The sequence below is a fragment of the Procambarus clarkii genome, chromosome 63, assembly GCF_040958095.1.
Source record: "Procambarus clarkii isolate CNS0578487 chromosome 63, FALCON_Pclarkii_2.0, whole genome shotgun sequence".
Lineage (NCBI taxonomy): Eukaryota > Metazoa > Arthropoda > Malacostraca > Decapoda > Cambaridae > Procambarus > Procambarus clarkii.
In genome coordinates, this window is record NC_091212.1 from 6,551,675 (window position 1) to 6,576,767 (window position 25,093).

At 45.7% G+C, this 25,093-nt stretch overlaps 2 protein-coding genes across 3 annotated transcripts in view; both read left to right on the plus strand.

Annotated features, from left to right (window-relative positions):
• The first annotated feature begins 1,056 nt into the window (after window positions 1-1,056).
• On the plus strand, window positions 1,057-3,402 carry LOC138354448 (uncharacterized). The gene has a single exon (XM_069308640.1). The coding sequence runs from the start codon at window positions 1,057-1,059 to the stop codon at window positions 3,400-3,402; it is 2,346 nt and encodes a 781-aa protein (XP_069164741.1).
• A 16,039-nt stretch (window positions 3,403-19,441) lies between these two features.
• The window catches only part of LOC123769680 (protein slit), a 233,043-nt gene continuing 227,391 nt past the window's right edge, over window positions 19,442-25,093 (plus strand). Inside the window, exon 1 of one of the 2 annotated variants that reach the window (XM_069308674.1) lies at window positions 19,442-19,643. In XM_069308674.1, coding sequence (XP_069164775.1) covers window positions 19,460-19,643 — 184 coding nt within the window. In that variant the 5' untranslated portion in view covers window positions 19,442-19,459. The remainder of the gene's footprint in view (window positions 19,644-25,093) is intronic. The other variant, XM_069308672.1, reaches the window with a different exon arrangement.

A 25,093-nucleotide genomic window follows, 5' to 3' on the forward strand; every position in this document is an offset into this window, starting at 1 on the left:
ATTGGGCAGCGCCACTCATCCTGTGAGTGGACACACCGCCATAGTGACAGTATTGGGCAGCGTCACTCATCTTGTGAGTGAACACACCGCCATAGTGACAGTATTGGGCAGCGTCACTCATCCTGTGAGTGGACACACCGCCATAGTGACAGTATTGGGCAGCGCCACTCATCCTGTGAGTGGACACACCGCCATAGTGACAGTATTGGGCAGCGCCACTCATCCTGTGAGTGGACACACCGCCATAGTGACAGTATTGGGCAGCGTCACTCATTCTGTGAGTGGACACACCGCCATAGTGACAGTATTGGGCAGCGTCACTCATCCTGTGAGTGGACACACCGCCATAGTGACAGTATTGGGCAGCGTCACTCATCCTGTGAGTGGACACACCGCCATAGTGACAGTATTGGACAGCGCCACTCATCCTGTGAGTGAACACACCGCCATAGTGACAGTATTGGGCAGCGCCACTCATCCTGTGAGTGGACACACCGCCATAGTGACAGTATTGGGCAGCACCACTCATCCTGTGAGTGAACACACCGCCATAGTGACAGTATTGGGCAGCGCCACTCATCCTGTGAGTGGACACCGCCATAGTGACAGTATTGGGCAGCGTCACTCATCCTGTGAGTGGACACACCGCCATAGTGACAGTATTGGGCAGCGCCACTCATCCTGTGAGTGGACACCGCCATAGTGACAGTATTGGGCAGCGTCACTCATCCTGTGAGTGGACACACCGCCATAGTGACAGTATTGAGCAGCGTCACTCATCCTGTGAGTGGACACACCACCATAGTGACAGTATTGGGCAGCGTCACTCATCCTGTGAGTGGACACACCGCCATAGCAGCATGTACAACACTCCCTGGATATACTCTGAGTATACTGACCTCCAGAACACGCGATATACCAGACCTGGGCCCGAGATTAACTATGCCAATGCATTAGGTTTGTCTTGTAGTTGTAACTTGAGCTTGTAAAAGCTGATTAATCACATTGTGAGGTCGTGTGCTCTGTAACTCACTGTGCCTTGGGGGCGCTATTGGCATGTCCGCGCCGGGCAGGTCACTTAACACGGCTCCGTTACTTAACACGGCTCCGTTACTTAACACAGCTCCGTTACTTAACACGGCTCCGTTACTTAACACAGCTCCGTTACTTAACACGGCTCCGTTACTTAACACGGCTCCGACACTTAACACAGCTCCGTCACTTAACACAGCTCCGTTACTTAACACAGCTCCGACACTTAACACAGCTCAGTCACTTAACACAGCTCCGTTACTTAACACGGCTCCGTCACTTAACACAGCTCCGTCACTTAACACAACTCCGACACTTAACACAGCTCCGACACTTAACACAGCTCCGTCACTTAACACAGCTCCGTCACTTAACACAGCTCCGACACTTAACACGGCTCCGTCACTTAACAAAGCTCCGACACTTAACACAGCTCCGACACTTAACACAGCTCCGACACTTAACAAAGCTCCGACACTTAACACAGCTCCGTCACTTAACAAAGCTCCGACACTTAACAAAGCTCCGACACTTAACAAAGCTCCGACACTTAACACAGCTCCGACACTTAACACAGCTCCGACACTTAACACAGCTCCGACACTTAACAAAGCTCCGTCACTTAACAAAGCTCCGTCACTTAACAAAGCTCCGACACTTAACACAGCTCCGTTACTTAACACGGCTCCGTTACTTAACACGGCTCCGTCACTTAACACAGCTCCGTCACTTAACACAGCTCCGACACTTAACACAGCTCCTTCACTTAACACAGCTCCGTCACTTAACACATCTCCGACACTTAACAAAGCTCCGACACTTAACAAAGCTCCGTCACTTAACAAAGCTCCGTCACTTAACAAAGCTCCGACACTTAACAAAGCTCCGACACTTAACACAGCTCCGACACTTAACACAGCTCCGTTACTTAACACAGCTCCGTCACTTAACAAAGCTCCGACACTTAACAAAGCTCCGTCACTTAACAAAGCTCCGACACTTAACACAGCTCCGACACTTAACACAGCTCCGTTACTTAACACGGCTCCGTTACTTAACACGGCTCCGTCACTTAACACAGCTCCGTCACTTAACACAGCTCCGACACTTAACACAGCTCCTTCACTTAACACAGCTCCGTCACTTAACAAAGCTCCGACACTTAACAAAGCTCCGACACTTAACAAAGCTCCGACACTTAACACAGCTCCGTCACTTAACACAGCTCCGTCACTTAACACAGCTCCGTCACTTAACACAGCTCCTTCACTTAACACAGCTCCGTCACTTAACAAAGCTCCGTCACTTAACAAAGCTCCGTCACTTAACAAAGCTCCGACACTTAACAAAGCTCCGACACTTAACAAAGCTCCGACACTTAACAAAGCTCCGACACTTAACAAAGCTCCGTCACTTAACAAAGCTCCGACACTTAACAAAGCTCCGTCACTTAACAAAGCTCCGACACTTAACAAAGCTCCGACACTTAACAAAGCTCCGACACTTAACAAAGCTCCGACACTTAACAAAGCTCCGTCACTTAACAAAGCTCCGACACTTAACAAAGCTCCGTCACTTAACAAAGCTCCGACACTTAACAAAGCTCCGACACTTAACAAAGCTCCGACACTTAACAAAGCTCCGTCACTTAACAAAGCTCCGACACTTAACAAAGCTCCGTCACTTAACAAAGCTCCGTCACTTAACAAAGCTCCGACACTTAACAAAGCTCCGACACTTAACAAAGCTCCGACACTTAACAAAGCTCCGACACTTAACAAAGCTCCGTCACTTAACAAAGCTCCGACACTTAACAAAGCTCCGTCACTTAACAAAGCTCCGTCACTTAACAAAGCTCCGACACTTAACAAAGCTCCGACACTTAACAAAGCTCCGACACTTAACAAAGCTCCGACACTTAACAAAGCTCCGACACTTAACAAAGCTCCGACACTTAACAAAGCTCCGACACTTAACAAAGCTCCGACACTTAACAAAGCTCCGACACTTAACAAAGCTCCGACACTTAACAAAGCTCCGACACTTAACAAAGCTCCGACACTTAACAAAGCTCCGACACTTAACAAAGCTCCGACACTTAACAAAGCTCCGACACTTAACAAAGCTCCGACACTTAACAAAGCTCCGACACTTAACAAAGCTCCGACACTTAACAAAGCTCCGACACTTAACAAAGCTCCGACACTTAACAAAGCTCCGACACTTAACAAAGCTCCGACACTTAACAAAGCTCCGACACTTAACAAAGCTCCGACACTTAACAAAGCTCCGACACTTAACAAAGCTCCGACACTTAACAAAGCTCCGACACTTAACAAAGCTCCGACACTTAACCAATGTGTAAAATAAATCTTAAGATACTTTTAAAATAATGGAGTTTCGAAGTAATTAAATTTTAATTAACCAGTAATTAAAACACGTCATGAATTTGATCGGTTAATTATCCTTGTTCATCCGGCCACAGGTGGTGGAGTGTGGTGGTACCACAGGTGGTGGAGTGTGGTGGTACCACAGGTGGTGGTGTGTGGTGGTACCACAGGTGGTGGAGTGTGGTGGTACCACAGGTGGTGGAGTGTGGTAGTACCACAGGTGGTGGAGTGTGGTAGTACCACAGGTGGTGGAGTGTGGTGGTACCACAGGTGGTGGAGTGTGGTGGTACCACAGGTGGTGGTGTGTGGTGGTACCACAGGTGGTGGAGTGTGGTGGTACCACAGGTGGTGGAGTGTGGTGGTACCACAGGTGGTGGAGTGTGGTGGTACCACAGGTGGTGGAGTGTGGTGGTACCACAGGTGGTGGAGTGTGGTGGTACCACAGGTGGTGGAGTGTGGTGGTACCACAGGTGGTGGAGTGTGGTGGTACCACAGGTGGTGGAGTGTGGTGGTACCACAGGTGGTGGAGTGTGGTGGTACCACAGGTGGTGGAGTGTGGTGGTACCACAGGTGGTGGAGTGTGGTAGTACCACAGGTGGTGGAGTGTGGTGGTACCACAGGTGGTGGAGTGTGGTGGTACCACAGGTGGTGGACCGTGGTAGTACCACAGGTGGTGGACCATGGTAGTACCATGGGAGTTGGTTATACCACGTCCGGGAACTTGGTTATATAATACCATCCTCTCACTTCATCAACGGAGTGTTTTATGTGTATAGTGTATAATAATATTATTATACTAAGTCTTTGTTTACTAAGTGTTATGAGAGAGAGAGAGAGAGAGAGAGAGAGAGAGAGAGAGAGAGAGAGAGAGAGAGAGAGACAGAGAGAGAGAGAGAGACAGGGAGAGAGTGAGTGTGTGCGTGAGTGAGTGCGTGAGTGCGTGAGGGGCGTCTCCTGCACAATCACTGGGTCGTACAATGCTAGTAAACGACTTTCCGGCAGTTATGTGTACCTGCCCAAGGGGCAATTATCCATGCCCCCCCACCACCCCCCCCCACCCCCCTAATGATACAACTTAGTGAAGGACATGATGATTATTGCGTTAGTCTTGCTCCCCCCCCCCCCCAGACACAGGTAAACCACCCTAAACTACACCATTACCACCACCCAAACGAACCAGAATTTGGGCAAGAAAGGGACAGGTTAATTAGGTTCGATACGGGTCGTTCGCTAGCGATGGACGGGGCCCGGGGGGGGGGGGAGGGGGTTATCCGCGCGGCTTTGGTGGATAAGCTAGACCTTATTCCGTCTAGCCGTCATATCTTATCTAGCTTCATCCTGTAGATCGTGCTTCTCTGTCTCTCTCTGTCTGTGTCTCTCTCTCTCTGTCTCTCTATCTCTCTCTCTCTGTCTGTTTCTCTCTCTCTCTCTCTCTCTCTCTCTCTCTCTCTCTCTCTCTCTCTCTCTCTCTCTCTCTCTCTCTCTCTCTCTCTCTCTCTCTCTCTCTCTCAAGTTATTACTAATTGTGTCCTCCAACCATTATGGGAACACAATAGATAGAGATTAATAACAAAGAGATTAATGAAACATATATTCAGAATCAACTTTTCCTTCGATTTAGCATAACATTAATAACAGATAAGTCTACCTGGGCTCTCAGAAAGCAACGGCAAGAAAGTAGCGTACTAACGTGCCCTTTATCCTAACCTTCCAGAGGACCTAAAACAGAAAATGGAATAGTATCTCCAGAATGGAACTGTTAGCTCTTGGAACCAAGCCTTTCTAAGCAATTTATTTCTCCTCTATTATGTCTACTACACATATTTCTCTCTAACACACACACACACATACACATTCGTACGGGTGTGTTTATATATGTAGGTGTGTGTAGAGGTATGTATGTATATATGTAAGACACACACACATTCGTATACATATGTAAGTGTGTGTGTGTGTATATAGCGTTTGTCTAACACTAATTGTTCTTCCCTGTTCTGCCACAGAGAAAGACTAATTGTTCTCCCTTGTCCTGCCACAGAGAAAGACTAATTGTTCTCCCTTGTCCTGCCACAGAGAAAGACTAATTGTTCTCCCATGTCCTGCCACAGAGAAAGACTAATTGTTCTCCCTTGTTCTGCCACAGAGAAAGACTAATTGTTCTCCCTTGTTCTGCCACAGAGAAAGACTAATTGTTCTCCCTTGTCCTGCCACAGAGAAAGACTAATTGTTCTCCCTTGTTCTGCCACAGAGAAAGACTAATTGTTCTCCCTTGTTCTGCCACAGAGAAAGACTAATTGTTCTCCCTTGTTCTGCCACAGAGAAAGACTAATTGTTCTCCCTTGTTCTGCCACAGAGAAAGACTAATTGTTCTCCCTTGTTCTGCCACAGAGAAAGACTAATTGTTCTCCCTTGTTCTGCCACAGAGAAAGACTAATTGTTCTCCCTTGTCCTGCCACAGAGAAAGACTAATTGTTCTCCCTTGTCCTGCCACAGAGAAAGACTAATTGTTCTCCCTTGTTCTGCCACAGAGAAAGACTAATTGTTCTCCCATGTTCTGCCACAGAGAAAGACTAATTGTTCTTCCATGTTCTGCCACAGAGAAAGACTAATTGTTCTTCCCTGTTCTGCCACAGAGAAAGACTAATTGTTCTCCCATGTTCTGCCACAGAGAAAGACTAATTGTTCTCCCTTGTCCTGCCACAGAGAAAGACTAATTGTTCTCCCTTGTCCTGCCACAGAGAAAGACTAATTGTTCTCCCTTGTTCTGCCACAGAGAAAGACTAATTGTTCTCCCTTGTTCTGCCACAGAGACCTGAGTCACAACAAGCTGTCGGTGGTGGGGAGGAGGACCTTCCGTGGCGCCCCAAACATCAACAACCTGTAAGTTGTGTTGTAGAGGTTGTGGTAGTTGTGGTTGTGCTAGGGGCAGGGACCTACAGTAGTGGTTGTGCTAGGGGCAGGGACCTACAGTAGTGGTTGTGCTAGGGGCAGGGGCCTACAGTTGTGGTTGTGCTAGGGGCAGGGACCTACAGTATTGCTTGTGCTAGGGGCAGGGACCTACAGTTGTGGTTGTGCTAGGAGCAGGGACCTACAGTTGTGGTTGTGCTAGGGGCAGGGGGACCTACAGTTGTGGTTGTGCTAGGAGCAGGGACCTACAGTTGTGGTTGTGCTAGGGGCAGGGACCTACAGTTGTGGTTCTGCTAGGGGCAGGGGCCTACAGTAGTGGTTGTGCTAGGGGCAGGGACCTACAGTTGTGGTTGTGCTAGGGGCAGGGGCCTACAGTTGTGGTTGTGCTAGGGGCAGGGACCTACAGTATTGCTTGTGCTAGGGGCAGGGGCCTACAGTTGTGGTTGTGCTAGGGGCAGGGACCTACAGTTGTGGTTGTGCTAGGGGCAGGGGGCCTACAGTTGTGGTTGTGCTAGGGGCAGGGACCTACAGTTGTGGTTGTGCTAGGGGCAGGGACCTACAGTTGTGGTTGTGCTAGGGGCAGGGGGCCTACAGTAGTGGTTGTGCTAGGGGCAGGGGCCTACAGTTGTGGTTGTGCTAGGGGCAGGGGGCCTACAGTAGTGGTTGTGCTAGGGGCAGGGACCTATAGTTGTGGTTGTGCTAGTGGGCAAGGGGGGCCTACAGTTGTGGTTGTGCTAGGGGCAGGGACCTACAGTAGTGGTTGTGCTAGGGGCAGGGATCTATAGTTGTGGTTGTGCTAGGGGCAGGGACCTACAGTTGTGGTTGTGCTAGGGGCAGGGATCTATAGTTGTGGTTGTGCTAGGGGCAGGGACCTATAGTTGTGGTTGTGCTAGGGGCAGGGGCCTACAGTATTGCTTGTGCTAGGGGCAGGGGCCTACAGTTGTGGTTGTGCTATGGGCAGGGGCCTACAGTAGTGGTTGTGCTAGGGGCAGGGACCTACAGTATTGCTTGTGCTAGGGGCAGGGGCCTACAGTATTGCTTGTGCTAGGGGCAGGGGCCTACAGTTGTGGTTGTGCTAGGGGCAGGGACCTACAGTATTGCTTGTGCTAGGGGCAGGGGCCTACAGTTGTGGTTGTGCTAGGGGCAGGGACCTACAGTATTGCTTGTGCTAGGGGCAGGGGCCTACAGTAGTGGTTGTGCTAGGGGCAGGGACCTACAGTATTGCTTGTGCTAGGGGCAGGGGCCTACAGTTGTGGTTGTGCTAGGGGCAGGGACCTACAGTATTGCTTGTGCTAGGGGCAGGGGCCTACAGTAGTGGTTGTGCTAGGGGCAGGGACCTACAGTATTGCTTGTGCTAGGGGCAGGGGCCTACAGTTGTGGTTGTGCTAGGGGCAGGGACCTACAGGTGTGGTTGTGCTAGGGGCAGGGGCCTACAGTTGTGCTTGTGCTAGGGGCAGGGACCTACAGTAGTGGTTGTGCTAGGGGCAGGGACCTACAGTATTGCTTGTGCTAGGGGCAGGGGCCTACAGTTGTGGTTGTGCTAGGGGCAGGGACCTACAATAGTACTTGTGCTAGGGGCAGAGGGCTACAGTTATTGAAAGCTGAAGAGAACCAGTACCACCTGGATGGTCTATGAGTCTCATTACTTTGTGTAACATATCTTTATTTTTATTATAATGTGAGATAGCAGCTTCTTATGCATCTCTCTCTCTCTCTCTCTCTCTCTCTCTCTCTCTCTCTCTCTCTCTCTCTCTCTCTCTCTCTCGCTCTCTCTCTCTCTCTCTCTCTCTCTCTCTCTCTCTCTCTCTCTCTCTCTCTCTCTCTCTCTCTCTCTCTCTCACTCTCTCTCTCTCTCTCTCTCTCTCTCTCTCTCTCTCTCTCTCTCTCTCTCTCTCTCTCTCTCTTTCTCTCTCTCTCTCTCTCTCTCTCTCTCTCTCTCTCTCTCTCTCTCTCTCTCTCTCTCTCTCTCTCTCTCTCTCTCTCTCTCTCTCTCTCTCTCTCAACTTAATTTTTATATTTTTGCTTGTATGTTAATTAGAAATATGTTCTTGTTGATTGTTGTTAACAATCCCACGTCACTCAAACAATCCCAGCTCTCTTACCACTCATTTACTCTCCCCTAACAGGCAGTTGGACAACAATCAGCTGACATGCATCGATGATTCTGCCATTAAGAACCTCAATGACCTTCAAGTCTTGTAAGTATATGGCTTTAACGTGTTCTGAACACGTCAATAACGTGTCCTGAACACATCAAAAAGTGTCCTGAACACGTCAATAAGTGTCCTGAACACGTCTGTAACGTGTCCTGAACACGTCAATAACGTGTCCTGAACACGTCTGTAACGTGTCCTGAACACGTTAATAAGTGTCCTGAACACGTCAAGAACGTGTCCTGAACACGTCTGTAACGTGTCCTGAACACGTCAATAAGTGTCCTGAACACGTCAATAAGTGTCCTGAACACGTCAATAACGTGTCCTGAACACGTCAATAACGTGTCCTGAACACGTCAATAACGTGTCCTGAACACGTCAATAACGTGTCCTGAACACGTCAATAACGTGTCCTGAACACGTCAATAACGTGTCCTGAACACGTCAATAACGTGTCCTGAACACGTCAAGAACGTGTCCTGAACACGTCAATAATGTGTCCTGAAAGTTTGCTATGTCTTTGCACTTTCCTGTCAAGAAAGTGCAAGTGTTTCCTGTCAAGTGTTTCCTGTCAAGAAGCAAGAGGTTGCTTACTTCTGCCTTGTTAAGGAGTTTACTCCTGCAATGGAAACCCGTTAACGGTCCTGTCTCAGTTTACCTCGGGTCGTTAGGTGATATTATACTTGCTGGATTTGAGAGTTTACTGACCTGCCAGGTACTGGGTTTACTGTCACACGACATACGGGATAAGACACTGGGTTTACAGCTCCTCAAGACACTGGGTTTATAGCTCTTCAAGACACTGGGTTTACAGCTCCTCAAGACACATGGTTTACAGCTCCCCAAGACACTGGGTTTACAGCTTCCCAAGACACTGGGTTTACAGCTCACCAAGACACTGGGTTTACAGCTCACTAAGACACTGAGTTTACAGCCAAGACAGTGGGTTTACACCTCTTCAAGACACTGGGTTTACACCGCTTCAAGACACTGGGTTTACAGCTCCCCAAGACAATTGGTTTACAGCGCCCCAAAACACTGTGTTTGCAGCTCATCAAGACACTGGGTTTACAGCTCCTCAAGACACTGGGTTTACATCTCCTCAAAACACTGGGTTTACAGCTCCTCAAGACACTGGGTTTACACTTCTTCAAGACACTGGGTTTACAGCTCCTCAAAACACTGGGTTTACAGCTCCTCAAGACACTGGGTTTACACTTCTTCAAGACACTGGGTTTACAGCTCCCCAAGACACTGGGTTTACAGCTCTTCAAGACACTGGGTTTACATCTCCTCAAATCACTGGGTTTACAGCTCACTAAGACACTGGGTTTACAGCTCTTCAAGACACTGGGTTTACAGCTCCTCAAGACACATGGTTTACAGCTCTTCAAGACACTGGTTTACATCTCTTCAAGACACTGGGTTTACAGCTCACCAAGACACTGGGTTTACAGCTCACTAAGACACTGGGTTTACAGCCAAGACACTGGGTTTACAGCTCTTCAAGACACTGGGTTTACAGCTCCTCAAGACACATTGTTTACAGCTCCTCAAGACACATGGTTTATAGCTCATAAATACACTGGATTTACAGCTCAAGACACTGGGTTTACAGCTCAAGACACTGAGTTTACAGCTCAAGACACTGGTTTACATCTCCTCAAGACACTGGGTTTACAGCCAAAACACTGGGTTTACAGATCCTCAAGACACTGGGTTTACACCTCTTCAAGACACTGGGTTTACTAACCTGCTAGACCAGATAGCGTCAACCAACCCACACATCTGAAAATAAATATTGGTTGATTGGTTGATTGGTTGATTGGTTAATTATCAACCAGGTTATTGTGATTAGCAGTCTGCACATATGGCTCCACTGCACGAAAGATGTAACGAATCATTGGACTAAAAAAAAAAAAGATTGACCAGTCGCTCTAACTTCTCACATTATCAAGGTTTTTGAGAGAGTGATTAGGAGTCCAATCACCAGTTGCATGGAGTACAATGGCCTTTAACGGGAAGGTCCTGCCTTTTTTGTAATTACTCAACCATTTGGACAAAATTATCGAAGATTTTTTTTATAATTACTCAACCATTAGGACAAAATTACCTTAGATATTTTTGTAATTACTCAACCATTAGGACCAAATTAATGAAGATTTTTTTAATTACTCAACTATTAGGACAAAATTACCGAATATTTTTTTGTAATTACTCAACCATTAGGACAAAATAACTGAAGATTTTTTGTAATTACTCAACCATTAGGACAAAATAACTGAAGATTTTTTTTAATTACTCAACCATTAGGACAAAACTACCTAACCATTACAAGCTAAAACGAATTGTACCTCGTGTGATTTACTCAGACTTTGCGAAGGCATTTGATTAATGCGACCATGGAGCTATAGCGCGTGAAATGAGATTAATAGGGAATGGAAGGTCAAACAGGGTGATAGATATTCAATTTCCTGTCCACAACAGACTGGTAAACCAGCCTCCAGTATAGGAAGAATGTGGATACCACTATCTTCCCCAAACTTGCATCTGTCTGGTATTTATTTTGATTTTAAACTGCTCTTCAAGAATTGCTTCCCTCACCCCCCCCCCCCCCTCCCTTACCCCTTTTTTCCACTTCCCAAAAACTACCCAAAAACCACAAAAAAATTGGGTTTACCTTGGTGGAGAAGCCGCCAAGTTGCGGGTATATTGTTTAACTTTGCAGAGGTTAAGTTAGTCCTTCATACGTGACCGGGGCTGTGGCTGGGGATCGCTCGCGCGTCCATACCTTGAAACAAAACTCAAAATTTTGTTCTTCGGATCCAATGGAAAGTGGTTACATAAAAAGAGAGAGAACACCGTGTATTATCAAATCAAATAAGAGGACATTTGGATACAAATAATTTGTACGTAAAAAACATATATATATATATATATATATATATATATATATATATATATATATATATATATATATATATATATATATATATATAAACACACATATGGGACTGAACCCCTGCAAGAGACTCGAACCCTGTTAGCAACCCCAATGTCGGCAACTGGCACGCGTCTCACACCACACGCCATCCGAATTGCTGTGGCCCTCCGCCTTGCTGCCCCAGTCCACACCAGATATAGGTGTATTTGCGGCGAGGTGGTGGCCGACAGGTACGACCACCATGGCCTACTCTGCCAAAGCACAGGGGGATGGCACTCGAGGCACAGTGAAGTTAACGACATCATCAAGAGGAGCCTCACCACAGCTGGATGCCCAGCTGAAAGAGAGCCCCATTACCTAACGCCCTGTAACTCTGAGGCTCTTATTGGTCGCCCGGATGGTATCACAGTGAACCCCCTGGAAGAATGACAGGCAGTTGGTATGGGACTACACGTGTGTAACAACCCTGGCTAATACCTACATTGACTTCTGTGTTGCACAACCAGGTGGCGCTGCCACTCACAGGGAATCAGCTAAGTCCTGTAAATATAGAGAACTGAATACTACAATTTTGTCCCCATTGCTTCTGAGACACTCGGCGCCTGGGGTAAGAGTGCCACCAGTTTTTTGAAGGAACTGGGTTCTAGACTAATTGAAAGAACAAGAGACCCTAGAGCTGCCAGCTTCCTATTCCAGCGCCTCAGCGTGGCGATACAGAGGGGAAATGCACACTGCATTCAGAGTTCCTGCACGCCATCAGAGGAGCTGGAGGAACCAATATATAACTCCTTTTTTGTAACAAAGTTTAAATAAAACAAACATATATGTGTATATATAAAAGAATGGGGGTGGTAGGAGAAAAAATATTAAAATGTTCAGTGAGAACCCACAAGGTCTTCTCTGAATACTCCTTATTTTCTTCTCCGAGGCTATGGGTCCCCAGATTTGCACCAGAGGTGGTATCCTCACAACTTTTATCATTTCCCCGGAGTACAGAGAGTTTAGAGTTCCCCCACAACCTAACTTTGTAGAGTTCCCCACAACCTAACTTTATAGAGTTTCCCACAACCTAACTTTATACAGTTCCCCACAACCTAACTTTATAAAGTTCCCCACAACCTAACTTTATAGAGTTCCCCACAACCTAACTTTATACAGTTCCCCACAACCTAACTTTATAGAGTTTCCCACAACCTAACTTTATAGAATTTCCCCACAGCCTAACTTTATAGAGTTTCCCACAACCTAACTTTATAGAATTTCCCCACAGCCTAACTTTATAGAGTTCCCACAACCTAACTTTATAGAATTTCCCCACAACCTAACTTTATAGAATTTCCCCACAACCTAACTTTATAGAGTTTCCCCACAGCCTAACTTTATAGAGTTCCCACAGCCTAACTTTATAGAATTTCCCCACAGTTTTGCGTTTCCTGAGCTCTTCCCATAGTCAGGAAGTTAGTTTTTATCAGGCAGCCGCAATAAAGAGAGAGGGGGGGGGGGGGGTAGAGGGGGGAGAGGGGAGAGGGGGGTGGAAACTCGGGCTATTACGCAGTCATTCGACACAAACTACCAATATGTCTCTATTACCAGTGACAAGGTAAGTGGCAGAGATGGAACAGCAGTTGTGTAATGAGGTGAGGGGGGGGGGGGTTGTTACGGTGGGTTGTGAGGGGGGGGAGGTGTGAGGTTGTGAGGGGGAGGTATGAGGTTGTGGGGGGGGAGGTGTGAGGTTGTGGGGGGGAGGTATGAGGTTGTGGGGGGGAGGTGTGAGGTTGTGGGGGGGAGGTATGAGGTTGTGAGGGGGAGGTATGAGGTTGTGTGGGGGGGGAGGTATGAGGTTGTGGGGGTAGGTATGAGGTTGTGGGGGGGAGGTGTGAGGTTGTGGGAGGTAGGTATGAGGTTGTAGGGGGGGAGGTATGAGGTTGTAGGGGGGAGGTATGAGGTTGTGGGGGGGGGAGGTATGAGGTTGTGGGGGGGTAGGTATGAGGTTGTGGGGGGGTAGGTATGAGGTTGTGAGGGGGGAGGTATGAGGTTGTGTGGGGGGGAGGTATGAGGTTGTGGGGGGGGTAGGTATGAGGTTGTGGGGGGAGGTATGAGGTTGTGGGGGGGAGGTATGAGGTTGTGAGGGGTAGGTATGAGGTTGTGGGGGGGAGGTGTGAGGTTGTGGGGGGTAGGTATGAGGTTGTGGGGGGTAGGTATGAGGTTGTGGGGGGAGGTATGAGGTTGTAGGGGGTAGGTATGAGGTTGTGGGGGGTAGGTATGAGGTTGTGGGGGGGAGGTATGAGGTTGTGGGGGGAGGTATGAGGTTGTGGGGGGTAGGTATGAGGTTGTGGGGGGAGGTATGAGGTTGTGGGGGGGAGGTATGAGGTTGTGGGGGGGAGGTATGAGGTTGTAAGGGGAGGTAGGAGGTTGTGGGGGGGGTATGAGGTTGGGGGGGGGGAGGTATGAGGTTGTAAGAGGAGGTATGAGGTAGTGGGGGGAGGTATGAAGTTGTGGGGGGGTATGAGGTTGTGGGGGGTAGGTATGAGGTTGTGGGGGGTAGGTATGAGGTTGTGGGGGAGGAGGCGGCACGGGCATGAATAGCCCGTAATGGGCCAAATAGGTATATCTATTTACCCATTTTCGTTTCTTGTTAACATAAAACATATTTGTTTTGTGCAATCATATGATGCAAATCCCAATTGCTGAGCTGCCGGGCTCGAGGGGGCCAGATTCACGAAACAGTTACGCAAGCACTTACGAACCTGTACATCTTGTCTCAATCTTTGGCGGCTTTGTTTACAATTATTAAACAGTTAATGAGCTCCGAAGCACCAGGAGGCTGTTTATAACAACAACAACAGTTGATTGGCAAGTTTTCATGCTTGTAAACTCTTTCATAAACGTAACCAAAGCCGTCATAGATTGAGGAAAGATGTACACGTTCGTATGTACGTGGGTAACTGCTTCGTGAATCTGGCCCTAGGCTCGCATTCACACTCAACCTATCGGAATATTTGGGCAGTGGAATCTTCCTTATAATAGACAATAAGTAATGTATGACACTGAATAATAACATGAGACATCTCTTTTGCCATTAGCTTTTCTAGAAAAAAAAAGAGTTAAAAAGGGCTGTAAATGTATTTTCAGCTTTATTTTTTATTATAACTTCAGTGTGTCCTAAAAAATGTTATTTCCTTGGAGAAGTGGACAGGCAACCCGTCCTCTTAAAAAGAACGTCACTTTTGGCTGGTATGCGCACTATGGCCAAATTTGGACGTAATTTGAAATGAAATCGACTCACAAAAGTGACGTTCTGTTCCGTTTTCTATTTGAGTCGTCCGGCGTACGCGCAGAGGTTATAAGAGGGCACTTTAAATTAACGTTTTTCATAACGTTTTGAAACTTTATGAGAATTTCCTGCCCACCTAACCTATCAGAGGACCCTTAACTTACTGTTGTTGAAAAAAAAAATCCCAAATTTATTTTCATATTTTTTTCAATTTCAAATTACGTCCAAATTCGGCCATACGGGCAAACGGCCAAAAGCGACGTTCTTTTTAAGAGGACAGGTTGACAGGCATATATCGGACGATATATGCCTGTCTAACTGTCAGGTTGGTGTGACAGCCCGTCATACACACACCGAAACTACGACGTTGGTACAACGTTCGAACAAGTTTTAACACCTCCTAACCAGTTATAACAACCAATATAGCAAGTTGTAACAACGTTCTACTACGTCATAAACACGTTAAGCCAAGATGTAACAACTTTATTACAAGTTGTAACAAGCGGAAAATAGAGACAGTTTCGGTTTGTGTTTCCAGGGAGCTAGAATGGATCCATCTAGGTTATTTTATTTATTATCAGAAATTGTCATATCGTAGCGGTCTGGTTTCTTCAGTCCCGCTTCAATATTTTACTACGCTATTTGATTAGTGTTCTATTACGTCTTCCCCAGATTGAAATGTGTCTTGAGGAAACAGTGTTCAAAGTTAAGACAGTCAACATCAAGGATTTAATAAAATAACGATTTAATATATAAGTTTATATCCATTAAAGCAACACGGCGTAAAATAACAGGCAATGAACTGAAGAAAATGACTGAAAATATCAAAATATATAAAATATAAATATTAAAATAATAATAATATCAATATCAAAATATCAAAATATATCAAAAGTTAATATCAAAATAAAGGGAAAAAATACATTAAATAATACCAGCCACTCTAAATTATTTTTACTAGTGAAGGCAAAAGTGTTTCAAGGATTAAGTATTGAAGAAAAGTGTTAAATACAATCATTCAGGAGAAAAAACTGATTATCTTGGGGTGGACGGTAGAGCGACGGTCCTCGGTTCATGCAGGTCGGTGTTCAATCCCCGACGACCGTCCATAAAGTGGTTGGGCACCATTCCTTTCCCCCCCCCCCCCCCCGTCCCATCCCAAATCCTTATCCTAGTGCTATATTAGTTGAAATTGTCTGGTGTCAAACAGGAGCCGTTTGACTCAAGACTACGGAGCCACTCTATCCTCTTGTATCACCTTTTATACAAATTTTCAAGTAAATAGGTTGTAAAGCCTATTAATTATTTAATCGGTGCAGAAAGTTTTCTCTGTTGATTTCACAGGGTATTGCTTAGATTAAAATAAATATTTAATGAAATGCTTTTTTTTCAAGTTAAATATACTCCTCTTGTTTTCCAGCCACAAACAAATAACATTTGTTATTATAAAAACTTATATAAAGTTACCAGCAGATGAGATACAATGGAATTAGTTACACATTCGGCGATCACTGGCAACCCCGCGAGTGGCAGTTGAAGCCTCATGTTTCAAAAAAAATTGTGTACAGATATTTTGTGGTAATGAGGCTATGGGGAACTTCACGTCACTCTATACACCAATGTCGTGTGGAATATACATTGTCCCAACTCAATGTTCATAGATCAAGTGAATATCCACTCTCTGAAACATTATATATCCTCCATGGAGGAAATATAGGAGTGGAGTGGAGCCGGTCGGCCGAGCGGACAGCACGCTGGACTTATGATCCTGTGGTCCTGGGTTCGATCCCAGGCGCCGGCGAGAAACATTGGGCAGAGTTTCTTTCAATCTATGCCCCTGTTATCTAGCAGTAAAATAGGTACCTGGGTGTTAGTCAGCTGTCACGGGCTGCTTCCTGGGGGTGGAGGCCTGGTCGAGGACCGGGCCGCGGGGACACTAAAGCCCCGAAATCATCTCAAGATAACCTCTCTCCTTTCACATACGTTAAACCATACATTATCATGAATCTTTTTCTGTTTATTTACATTTTCTTGTGAACATGAGCACAAGAAATGTATTTTTTGCGTCATACACCAGAACTCCGGTGATCCAGGATCAGATCCACACACACACACACACACACACACACACACACACACACACGACGGTTGGAACAAGTTAAGTGAGAAGGTGGTGGAGGCCAAGACCGTCAGTAGTTTCAAAGCGTTATATGACAAAGAGTGCTGGGAAGACGGGACACCACGAGCGTAGCTCTCGTCCTGTAACTACACTTAGGTAATTACACTTAGGTAATTACACACACACACACACACACACACACACACACACACACACACACACACACACACACACACACACACACACACACACATATATCTTACATATAACTAACAGATACCTACACAAAAATCACAATACTATTTTGGTGTCAGAAAGTTCGCCGGGAATATGATTACGGTTTAATTAGCTGTTGCCAACACTTACTAGAATATACACTATCTTGAGGTTATCTTGAGATGATTTCGGGGCTTTAGTGTCCCCGCGGCCCTGTCCTCGACCAGGCCTCCACCCCCAGGAAGCAGCCCGTGACAGCTGACTAACACCCAGGTACCTATTTTACTGCTAGGTAACAGGGGCATAGGATGAAAGAAACTCTACCCATTGTTTCTCGCCGGCGCCTGGGATCGAACCCAGGACCACAGGATCACAAGTCCAGTGTGCTGTCCGCTCGGCCGACCGGCTCCCCTCTACAGCATAAAATAAAGTTATCCGTGTAGTATAGACTAAATATTTTGCTTATAAGACAACAAGCGCTTGGAAAAGATTGTTGTGGGAGATGAAGGAGTGTGTTTGGCAATCATGGTAAATATTGGTTGGAAAATAACTTTGTTGATTTATGGATCAAATTATCGGGGTAACATGAAAGACGTGGGGGGGGGGGATAGCTGGGTTGTTTCAAGCGTAGGTTAGACATGCAGAGGATGAGTCACAGTAACGCGGCTGAAGATATGATGACATGTCAGGAGATGATACCTGATATGTCATCAGGTATCATATATGATACCTACCTCCTGATACCTGGAGATGAGGTGACGACGACAACGACGTTTCGGTCCGTCCTAGATCATTCTCAAGTCGATTGTGATAATGTTGACAAATGATTTGATAATGGTTTAGGAGGGAGCGAAACGTCGTCGTCTTCAGGTGTGTGGTCTGGTCATCATAGATTAGATATATATGTAAACGTGTGTTTGTGTGGGTATAAATATCCCGTCAAACACACACCGAAACTACGACGTTGGTACAACGTTCGAGCAAGTTTTAACACCTAACCAGTTACAACAACCAATATAGCAAGTTGTAACAACGTTCTAATACGTCATAAACACGTTAAGCCAAGATGTAACAACTTTATTACAAGTTGAAATAAGCGGAAAATAGAGACAGTTTCGGTTTGTGTTTCCAGGGATATAGGAGCCGCCTCTCTAGTCCCAATACCCCTTCTGCAGTTGAATTAATTTACGCGTTTTTGTATTCAACAGGACCTTATACGTTCTTGTATTCAACAGGACCTTATACGTTCTTGTATTCAACAGGACCTTATACGTTCTTGTATTCAACAGGACCTTATACGTTCTTGTATTCAACAGGACCTTATACGTTCTTGTATTCAACAGGACCTTATACGTTCTTGTATTCAACAGGACCTTATACGTTCTTGTATTCAACAGGACCTTATACGTTCTTGTATTCAACAGGACCTTATACGTTCTTGTATTCAACAGGACCTTATACGTTCTTGTATTCAACAGGACCTTATACGTTCTTGTATTCGACAGGACCTTATACGTTCTTGTATTCAACAGGACCTTATACGTTCTTGTATTCGACAGGACCTTATACGTTCTTGTATTCAACAGGACCTTATACGTTCTTGTATTCGACAGGACCTTATACGTTCTTGTATTCAACAGGACCTTATACGTTCTTGTATTCAACAGGACCTTATACGTTCTTGTATTCAACAGGACCTTATACGTTCTTGTATTCAACAGGACCTTATACGTTCTTGTATTCAACAGGACCTTATACGTTCTTGTATTCAACAGGACCTTATACGTTCTTGTATTCAACAGGACCTTATACGTTCTTGTATTCAACAGGACCTTATACGTTCTTGTATTCAACAGGACCTTATACGTTCTTGTATTCAACAGGACCTTATACGTTCTTGTATTCAACAGAACCTTATACGTTATTGTATTCAACAGGACCTTATACGTTCTTGTATTCAACAGGACCTTATACGTTCTTGTATTCAACAGGACCTTATACGTTCTTGTATTCAACAGGACCTTATACGTTATTGTATTCAACAGGACCTTATACGTTCTTGTATTCAACAGGACCTTATACGTTCTTGTATTCAACAGGACCTTATACGTTCTTGTATTCAACAGGACCTTATACGTTCTTGTATTCAACAGGACCTTATACGTTCTTGTATTCAACAGGACCTTATACGTTCTTGTATTCAACAGGACCTTATACGTTATTGTATTCAACAGGACCTTATACGTTCTTGTATTCAACAGGACCTTATACGTTCTTGTATTCAACAGGACCTTATACGTTCTTGTATTCAACAGGACCTTATACGTTCTTGTATTCAACAGGACCTTATACGTTCTTGTATTCAACAGGACCTTGAACAACAACAACCTAACGACGCTGCCCCGGGAGCTGTTTGAACGTATGAACGCTCTCAGGAGCGTCCGTCTAGCGGACAACCCGTTCATCTGTGACTGCCGCCTGTCGTGGCTGGGTCGCTGGCTGCGACGACACCCTACCCTCGCCCTCTTCACCAAGTGCCACGCTCCCCAGACGCTCAGGGGGAAGGAGGTCGCCGAGCTGCACGACTCCGACTTCAGGTGCCCAGGTCAGATCCCCCCCCACGGCCTTGTAGGGACCATTGTCGCCCTTCAGTACCGTTATTTTCCTCGCCTCTCCGCCAGGCCTTGGCCCACCTGTGTTTCCTCGCCTCTCCGCCAGGCCTTGGCCCGCCTGTGTTCCCCACACTAGCTGCACCTTCCTTCTCATTACTGATGTGTCTTTTATGCTTCATATTCTGTTAATTTAAATCGTGATCAATGTAACATTTCTCCTGTTGGCTACATATGTAGGGAGAATATTAATATATGACTGTGCTTCCATGTAGCGTAGAGGGGACAAAGGTCTTTTGGTGTGGGTGGAAGTGAATTGAAATTGAAATAAGTTTATTGAGGTAAAATACACACAAAGGGATGAGGTAGCTCAAGCTATTCTCACCCCGTTCAGTACATCGTGTTAATACATACATAGACACACATCACAAGCAATAAACGTATTACCGAACATTCTGAGAGATAAACATATACATTTCCTATGGAAGGGGATGGGGAGGGAGGGGGAAGCGTAGCCTCATGAAAATGTCAGCCTGAAAAACGTTAATTTAAGTTGGCAATATACTTCTACATGGTCTACTGACTTGGGAGTGTTTTAGGGGCTGTCAGTTTGGTTCATATCTTCCTGCCATTGTCCTCGGGCGCTGGGACTAGTTATGGTGATTCCTTACTGATTGCCCGTCAATATACCGCCCGAAATGGCTTTGCGTAATAGTGGCTTTAGGCATAGTATGTCCTAGCTCTATCTACAAATCCATCAAAATCTGTATCACCCCTTGTATGTATGTACTTTATCTAAATAAACATTTGTATTTGAATTGAAACTGATGGCCGTTTACGAACATCACGTCACTCCCCAGTCCGTCCTCCAAAAATGGGATGGTAAATGTAAGGAGGCAAATAAGTGCAATTATGTACTATTCATAGCAGTTAGGAATTGTACTTCCAGCATATATATATATATATATATATATATATATATATATATATATATATATATATATATATATATATATATATATACATATATATATATAGGGAGCAGATTTTGTCTAATACACATAGAATTATACACAACACAACATATTGAATTTTCTTATGTATATTTTCTAGACTACTTCAATACCTTCTACCATTTAGAGAGTGAAGAAACACTGGATCACTTAACCCTTCAATATTATGTATAGACGTCTTCAGGAATACACTCTATATACACTAAAGACACAGACATACTAAACTGACATGCACATTGATTGATGAAGATTAATCCTCCACAAGAGGAGGCACGGGGCAGGAATAGCCCCCCCACAAGAGGAGGCACGGGCAGGAATAGCCCCCCCACAAGAGGAGGCACGGGCAGGAATAGCCCCTCCGCAAGAGGAGGCACGGGCAGGAATAGCCCCCCCCCACAAGAGGAGGCACGGGCAGGAATAGCCCCCCACAAGAGGAGGCACGGGCAGGAATAGCCCCTCCGCAAGAGGAGGCACGGGCAGGAATAGCCCCTCCGCAAGAGGAGGCACGGGCAGGAATAGCCCCCCCACAAGAGGAGGCACGGGCAGGAATAGCCCCTCCACAAGAGGAGGCACGGGCAGGAATAGCCCCTCCACAAGAGGAGGCACGGGCTGGAATATCCCCCCCACAAGACGAGGCACGGGCAGGAATAGCCCCCCCACAAGAGGAGGCACGGGCAGGAATAGCCCCTCCACAAGAGGAGGCACGGGCAGGAATAGCCCCCCCACAAGAGGAGGCACGAGCAGGAATAGCCCCTCCGCAAGAGGAGGCACGGGCAGGAATAGCTCCCCACAAGAGGAGGCACGAGCAAGAGGAGGCACGGGCAGGAATAGCCCCGTAACTGACATGCAGAAACATGCAGAAATTTCTAAGTGTACTCACCGAGTCATGTAAACTTTTTAACAGTTTAATGAATGTTTATTTCCAGGGAAATGTTGATGAGAATTTATATGACGTGGATTACTACATTCCTCTGAGCTTCAGTAACAGCCAGGGATAAGTTCAAAAATTCCAGTTTAACAGCAGAATGCTGCTCCTGGAAGCTTTCCTTATTAAGGCCACTCAATAGCTCGGTCGATTGAGCTTCCGTCTCACAAACGCGGGGTCCACGGTTCGAGCCTCCTAGTGCTCAGGTGAATGGGATCTAAGCTTCTTAATCTTAGGTAGCGCCTAAGAATGATTTGAGGTGACTGCTACCTAATCCTTCAGCCCATCCTCCTGTCTTGGCAGTACTTACAGTAACGATGAGGACCATAGTACATATACCGACTTACAACGCAATTAGAAAGTAGAAATCGGTACTATTGAATTTGGACAAACCGGAAACAAGTTTTTATTATTGTTACGAAGACAAACTAACCAAACTTAACCTTCCCTAGGCCTAATACACGCTATCTGAGGCCTAGTATAGTACATATGTGCACTATACTAGGCCCAGAAATATTCTAAATTTGCTTTTGAGCTTCAATTTTTTCCCCCCGGACAATAAAATGAATAGTACCAAATTCGACTATCTAATTGCTTAGTACGTCAATCTTCGTACTACAAAAAATCTAAACATGAGGATGAACTGAATCACTGGAGGGCCATCAAACAACTGTATCTTCTTGAGGTGCTTCCGGGGCTTAGCGTCCCCGCGGCCCGGTCGTCGACCAGGCCTCCTGTATGATCAAAGTCGAATTCACTTGAATGTTGAACACATGTATCAGCTCCTGAATACGCATGACCGACGAATATTACGAATGTATACGTATACGTATAATATGTATACGAATATTACAAGATACATATTAACTTACACTTGGTATACATGCTCATACATGCTGCAGAATACTTGTTGGGAAAAAAAAGTTGATTCATTCTAAATCGTTTATTCATTCTACGATCGTTGGTGCCTGTGAATATTCAGGATGGTGATTCACTGTGTCCTGGTGATTCAGGATGGTGATTCACTGTGTCCTGGTGATTCAGGATGGTGATTCACTGTGTCCTGGTGATTCAGGATGGTGATTCACTGTGTCCTGGTGATTCAGGATGGTGATTCACTGTGTCCTGGTGATTCAAGATGGTGATTCACTGTGTCCTGGTGATTCACTGTGTCCTGGTGATTCACTGTGTCCTGGTGATTCAGGATGGTGATTCACTGTGTCCTGGTGATTCAGGATGGTGATTCACTGTGTCCTGGTGATTCAGGATGGTGATTCACTGTGTCCTGGTGATTCAAGATGGTGATTCACTGTGTCCTGGTGATTCACTGTGTCCTGGTGATTCACTGTGTCCTGGTGATTCAGGATGGTGATTCACTGTGTCCTGGTGATTCAAGATGGTGTTGTTGCAAAGTGATGTTGCTTAATACCTCCTCCTCCTCCTTGCAAAGGAAGTGCAAGACGACTGCTATGTCGTCTTGAATTATGTATTCTATGTATGGAACTATGTATTGAACTATGTATTGAACTATGTGCTATGTATTCGTGGTATGGTCAAAATACCATACATTTCGGAGCTCACAGTCCATAAGGAAATAAACTATAGTACAAACAAATTTATACATGAATATATCTATTCGTATATATGTGTCTTATCAGAGGGGGCGATAGGGGTACTTTTATCATACATGTGATCTGTCTCGTTATCTACAACGGAAGTAGTTATGCTTTGTTTACCTCGCCAGCCATTATATGTATATTATTATTATTATTATTATTATTATTGAGAAAATCCGTTGGAGCGGTGATATGAGGGTTCGAACCTAAGCGAAGGGTGTTCCCACACACACACACACACACACACGCTTCTAGCCACTAAACCATGACATGCTGTAAGGATTGCCACCTGGAATGCTACTGAACACACAAGGATTTCATGAGGCTTCTACTGAAGCCGAAACAGGATTTTCACACAATCCCCCCCCCCATCCCCCCCCCCATCCCCCCCCCTGGCTGTCAGCTAGGCCTTGTTCTATCACTATAACGACTGTTGTTTGAACCACAACGCTGTAAATGCTTCACCCACGTACTACAAATACAAATAATCGCCAACAGAACCTAAACACCTAACCTAACCAATGCCTAAAATATACACATTATGCTAATATAGAATAATATTAATTTATATTTGAGAAAATTCATATTTTGAATATTAAAATTGCTGAATGCATCTTTGGGGGTCGACCGCTGGATGGAATGGACTTAGTCTTAGGACGTGTTGCGTCACGCCCAAGAGCAAGAAAAGGCATTATATGGGTTGGCTGAGAGTTGGCACTACACTCTCTCAGGTCGTTCCATTAAGATAGTTTAGAGTGTGTTGATAAGGAGTAGTGTGGTCCCGCCACAACGACTCCCGCTACTCTCTGTGGCGCTGTTATCGCCCCCCCCCCCCCTTTACCGCACCCGCGGCAGATAGTGACCCCCTTGTGGCAGGCCTGCCGCAGCCGCCAGGGGGGGGGGGAGATCTGCCGCAGCTGCCAGTGGGGGGGGGGCAAGACCTGCCGTGTTGACCAGACACCAAACAAAGGCACCTTGCAACATTGCAAGAGAGAGAGACACACAGAGAGAGAGAGAGAGACAGACAGACACAGACAGAGACACGAGAGAGAGAGAGACAGAGAGACAGAGAGAGACAGACTAAATCAGAAAACAATCAAATAAGATTACCTTCTGGCTCTGACGAAGCCGTCTTCCTGATAAGACTGTAGGCACACTTAAGGAACCCAGCCGTAACGAGCGGAGAAGAAGGGACCTAACTATGTCATTGCGTCGTAAGGACAGAGACTCTAGCGAAGGTCAGACACCTTTCGCAGCATTAATAGCCGCGTAACCGCTAATTTGCTCCTAACTCAAATATTCGAAAACTGAGAAAACCGTTAACGGTCAAGTTGGTACGATTTTTGTTTTTTTAAATTTTTAAATGTTCGTTAAAGTCGGTTGGAGCCATGTGGAGGATTCGAACCTGCACTCTGGGGACTGCCAAGCATATGGCTAAACTGGGTCATGCTTTTAACGAGTGCTGGAACCTATGTTATAATTTACAACATAATTAGAGGAAAGGAAATATCAGGGGAAAGCGCCAAGCCATGACGACTATATAGCACTGGGAAGGGGGGTGAGGATAAGGATTTGGGATGGGACGGGGGGGGGGGGGGCGAATGGTGCCCAAAGACCGTCGGGGATTGAACGCCGACCTGCATGAAACGAGACCGTCGCTCTACCGTCTAGACCAAGTGGTCAGAGGGAGTCGAAGATAGTCTGTTAGTTGTAAAAACACTCGCCAGGTGGAGATAGAGGTGGACCTCGAATTGTTGCTAATCACTACCTGCAGTTCTGTGAGGGTTTATATATATATATATATATATATATATATATATATATATATATATATATATATATATATATATATATATATATATGTGTGTGTGTGTATGTGTTTACTAGTTGTG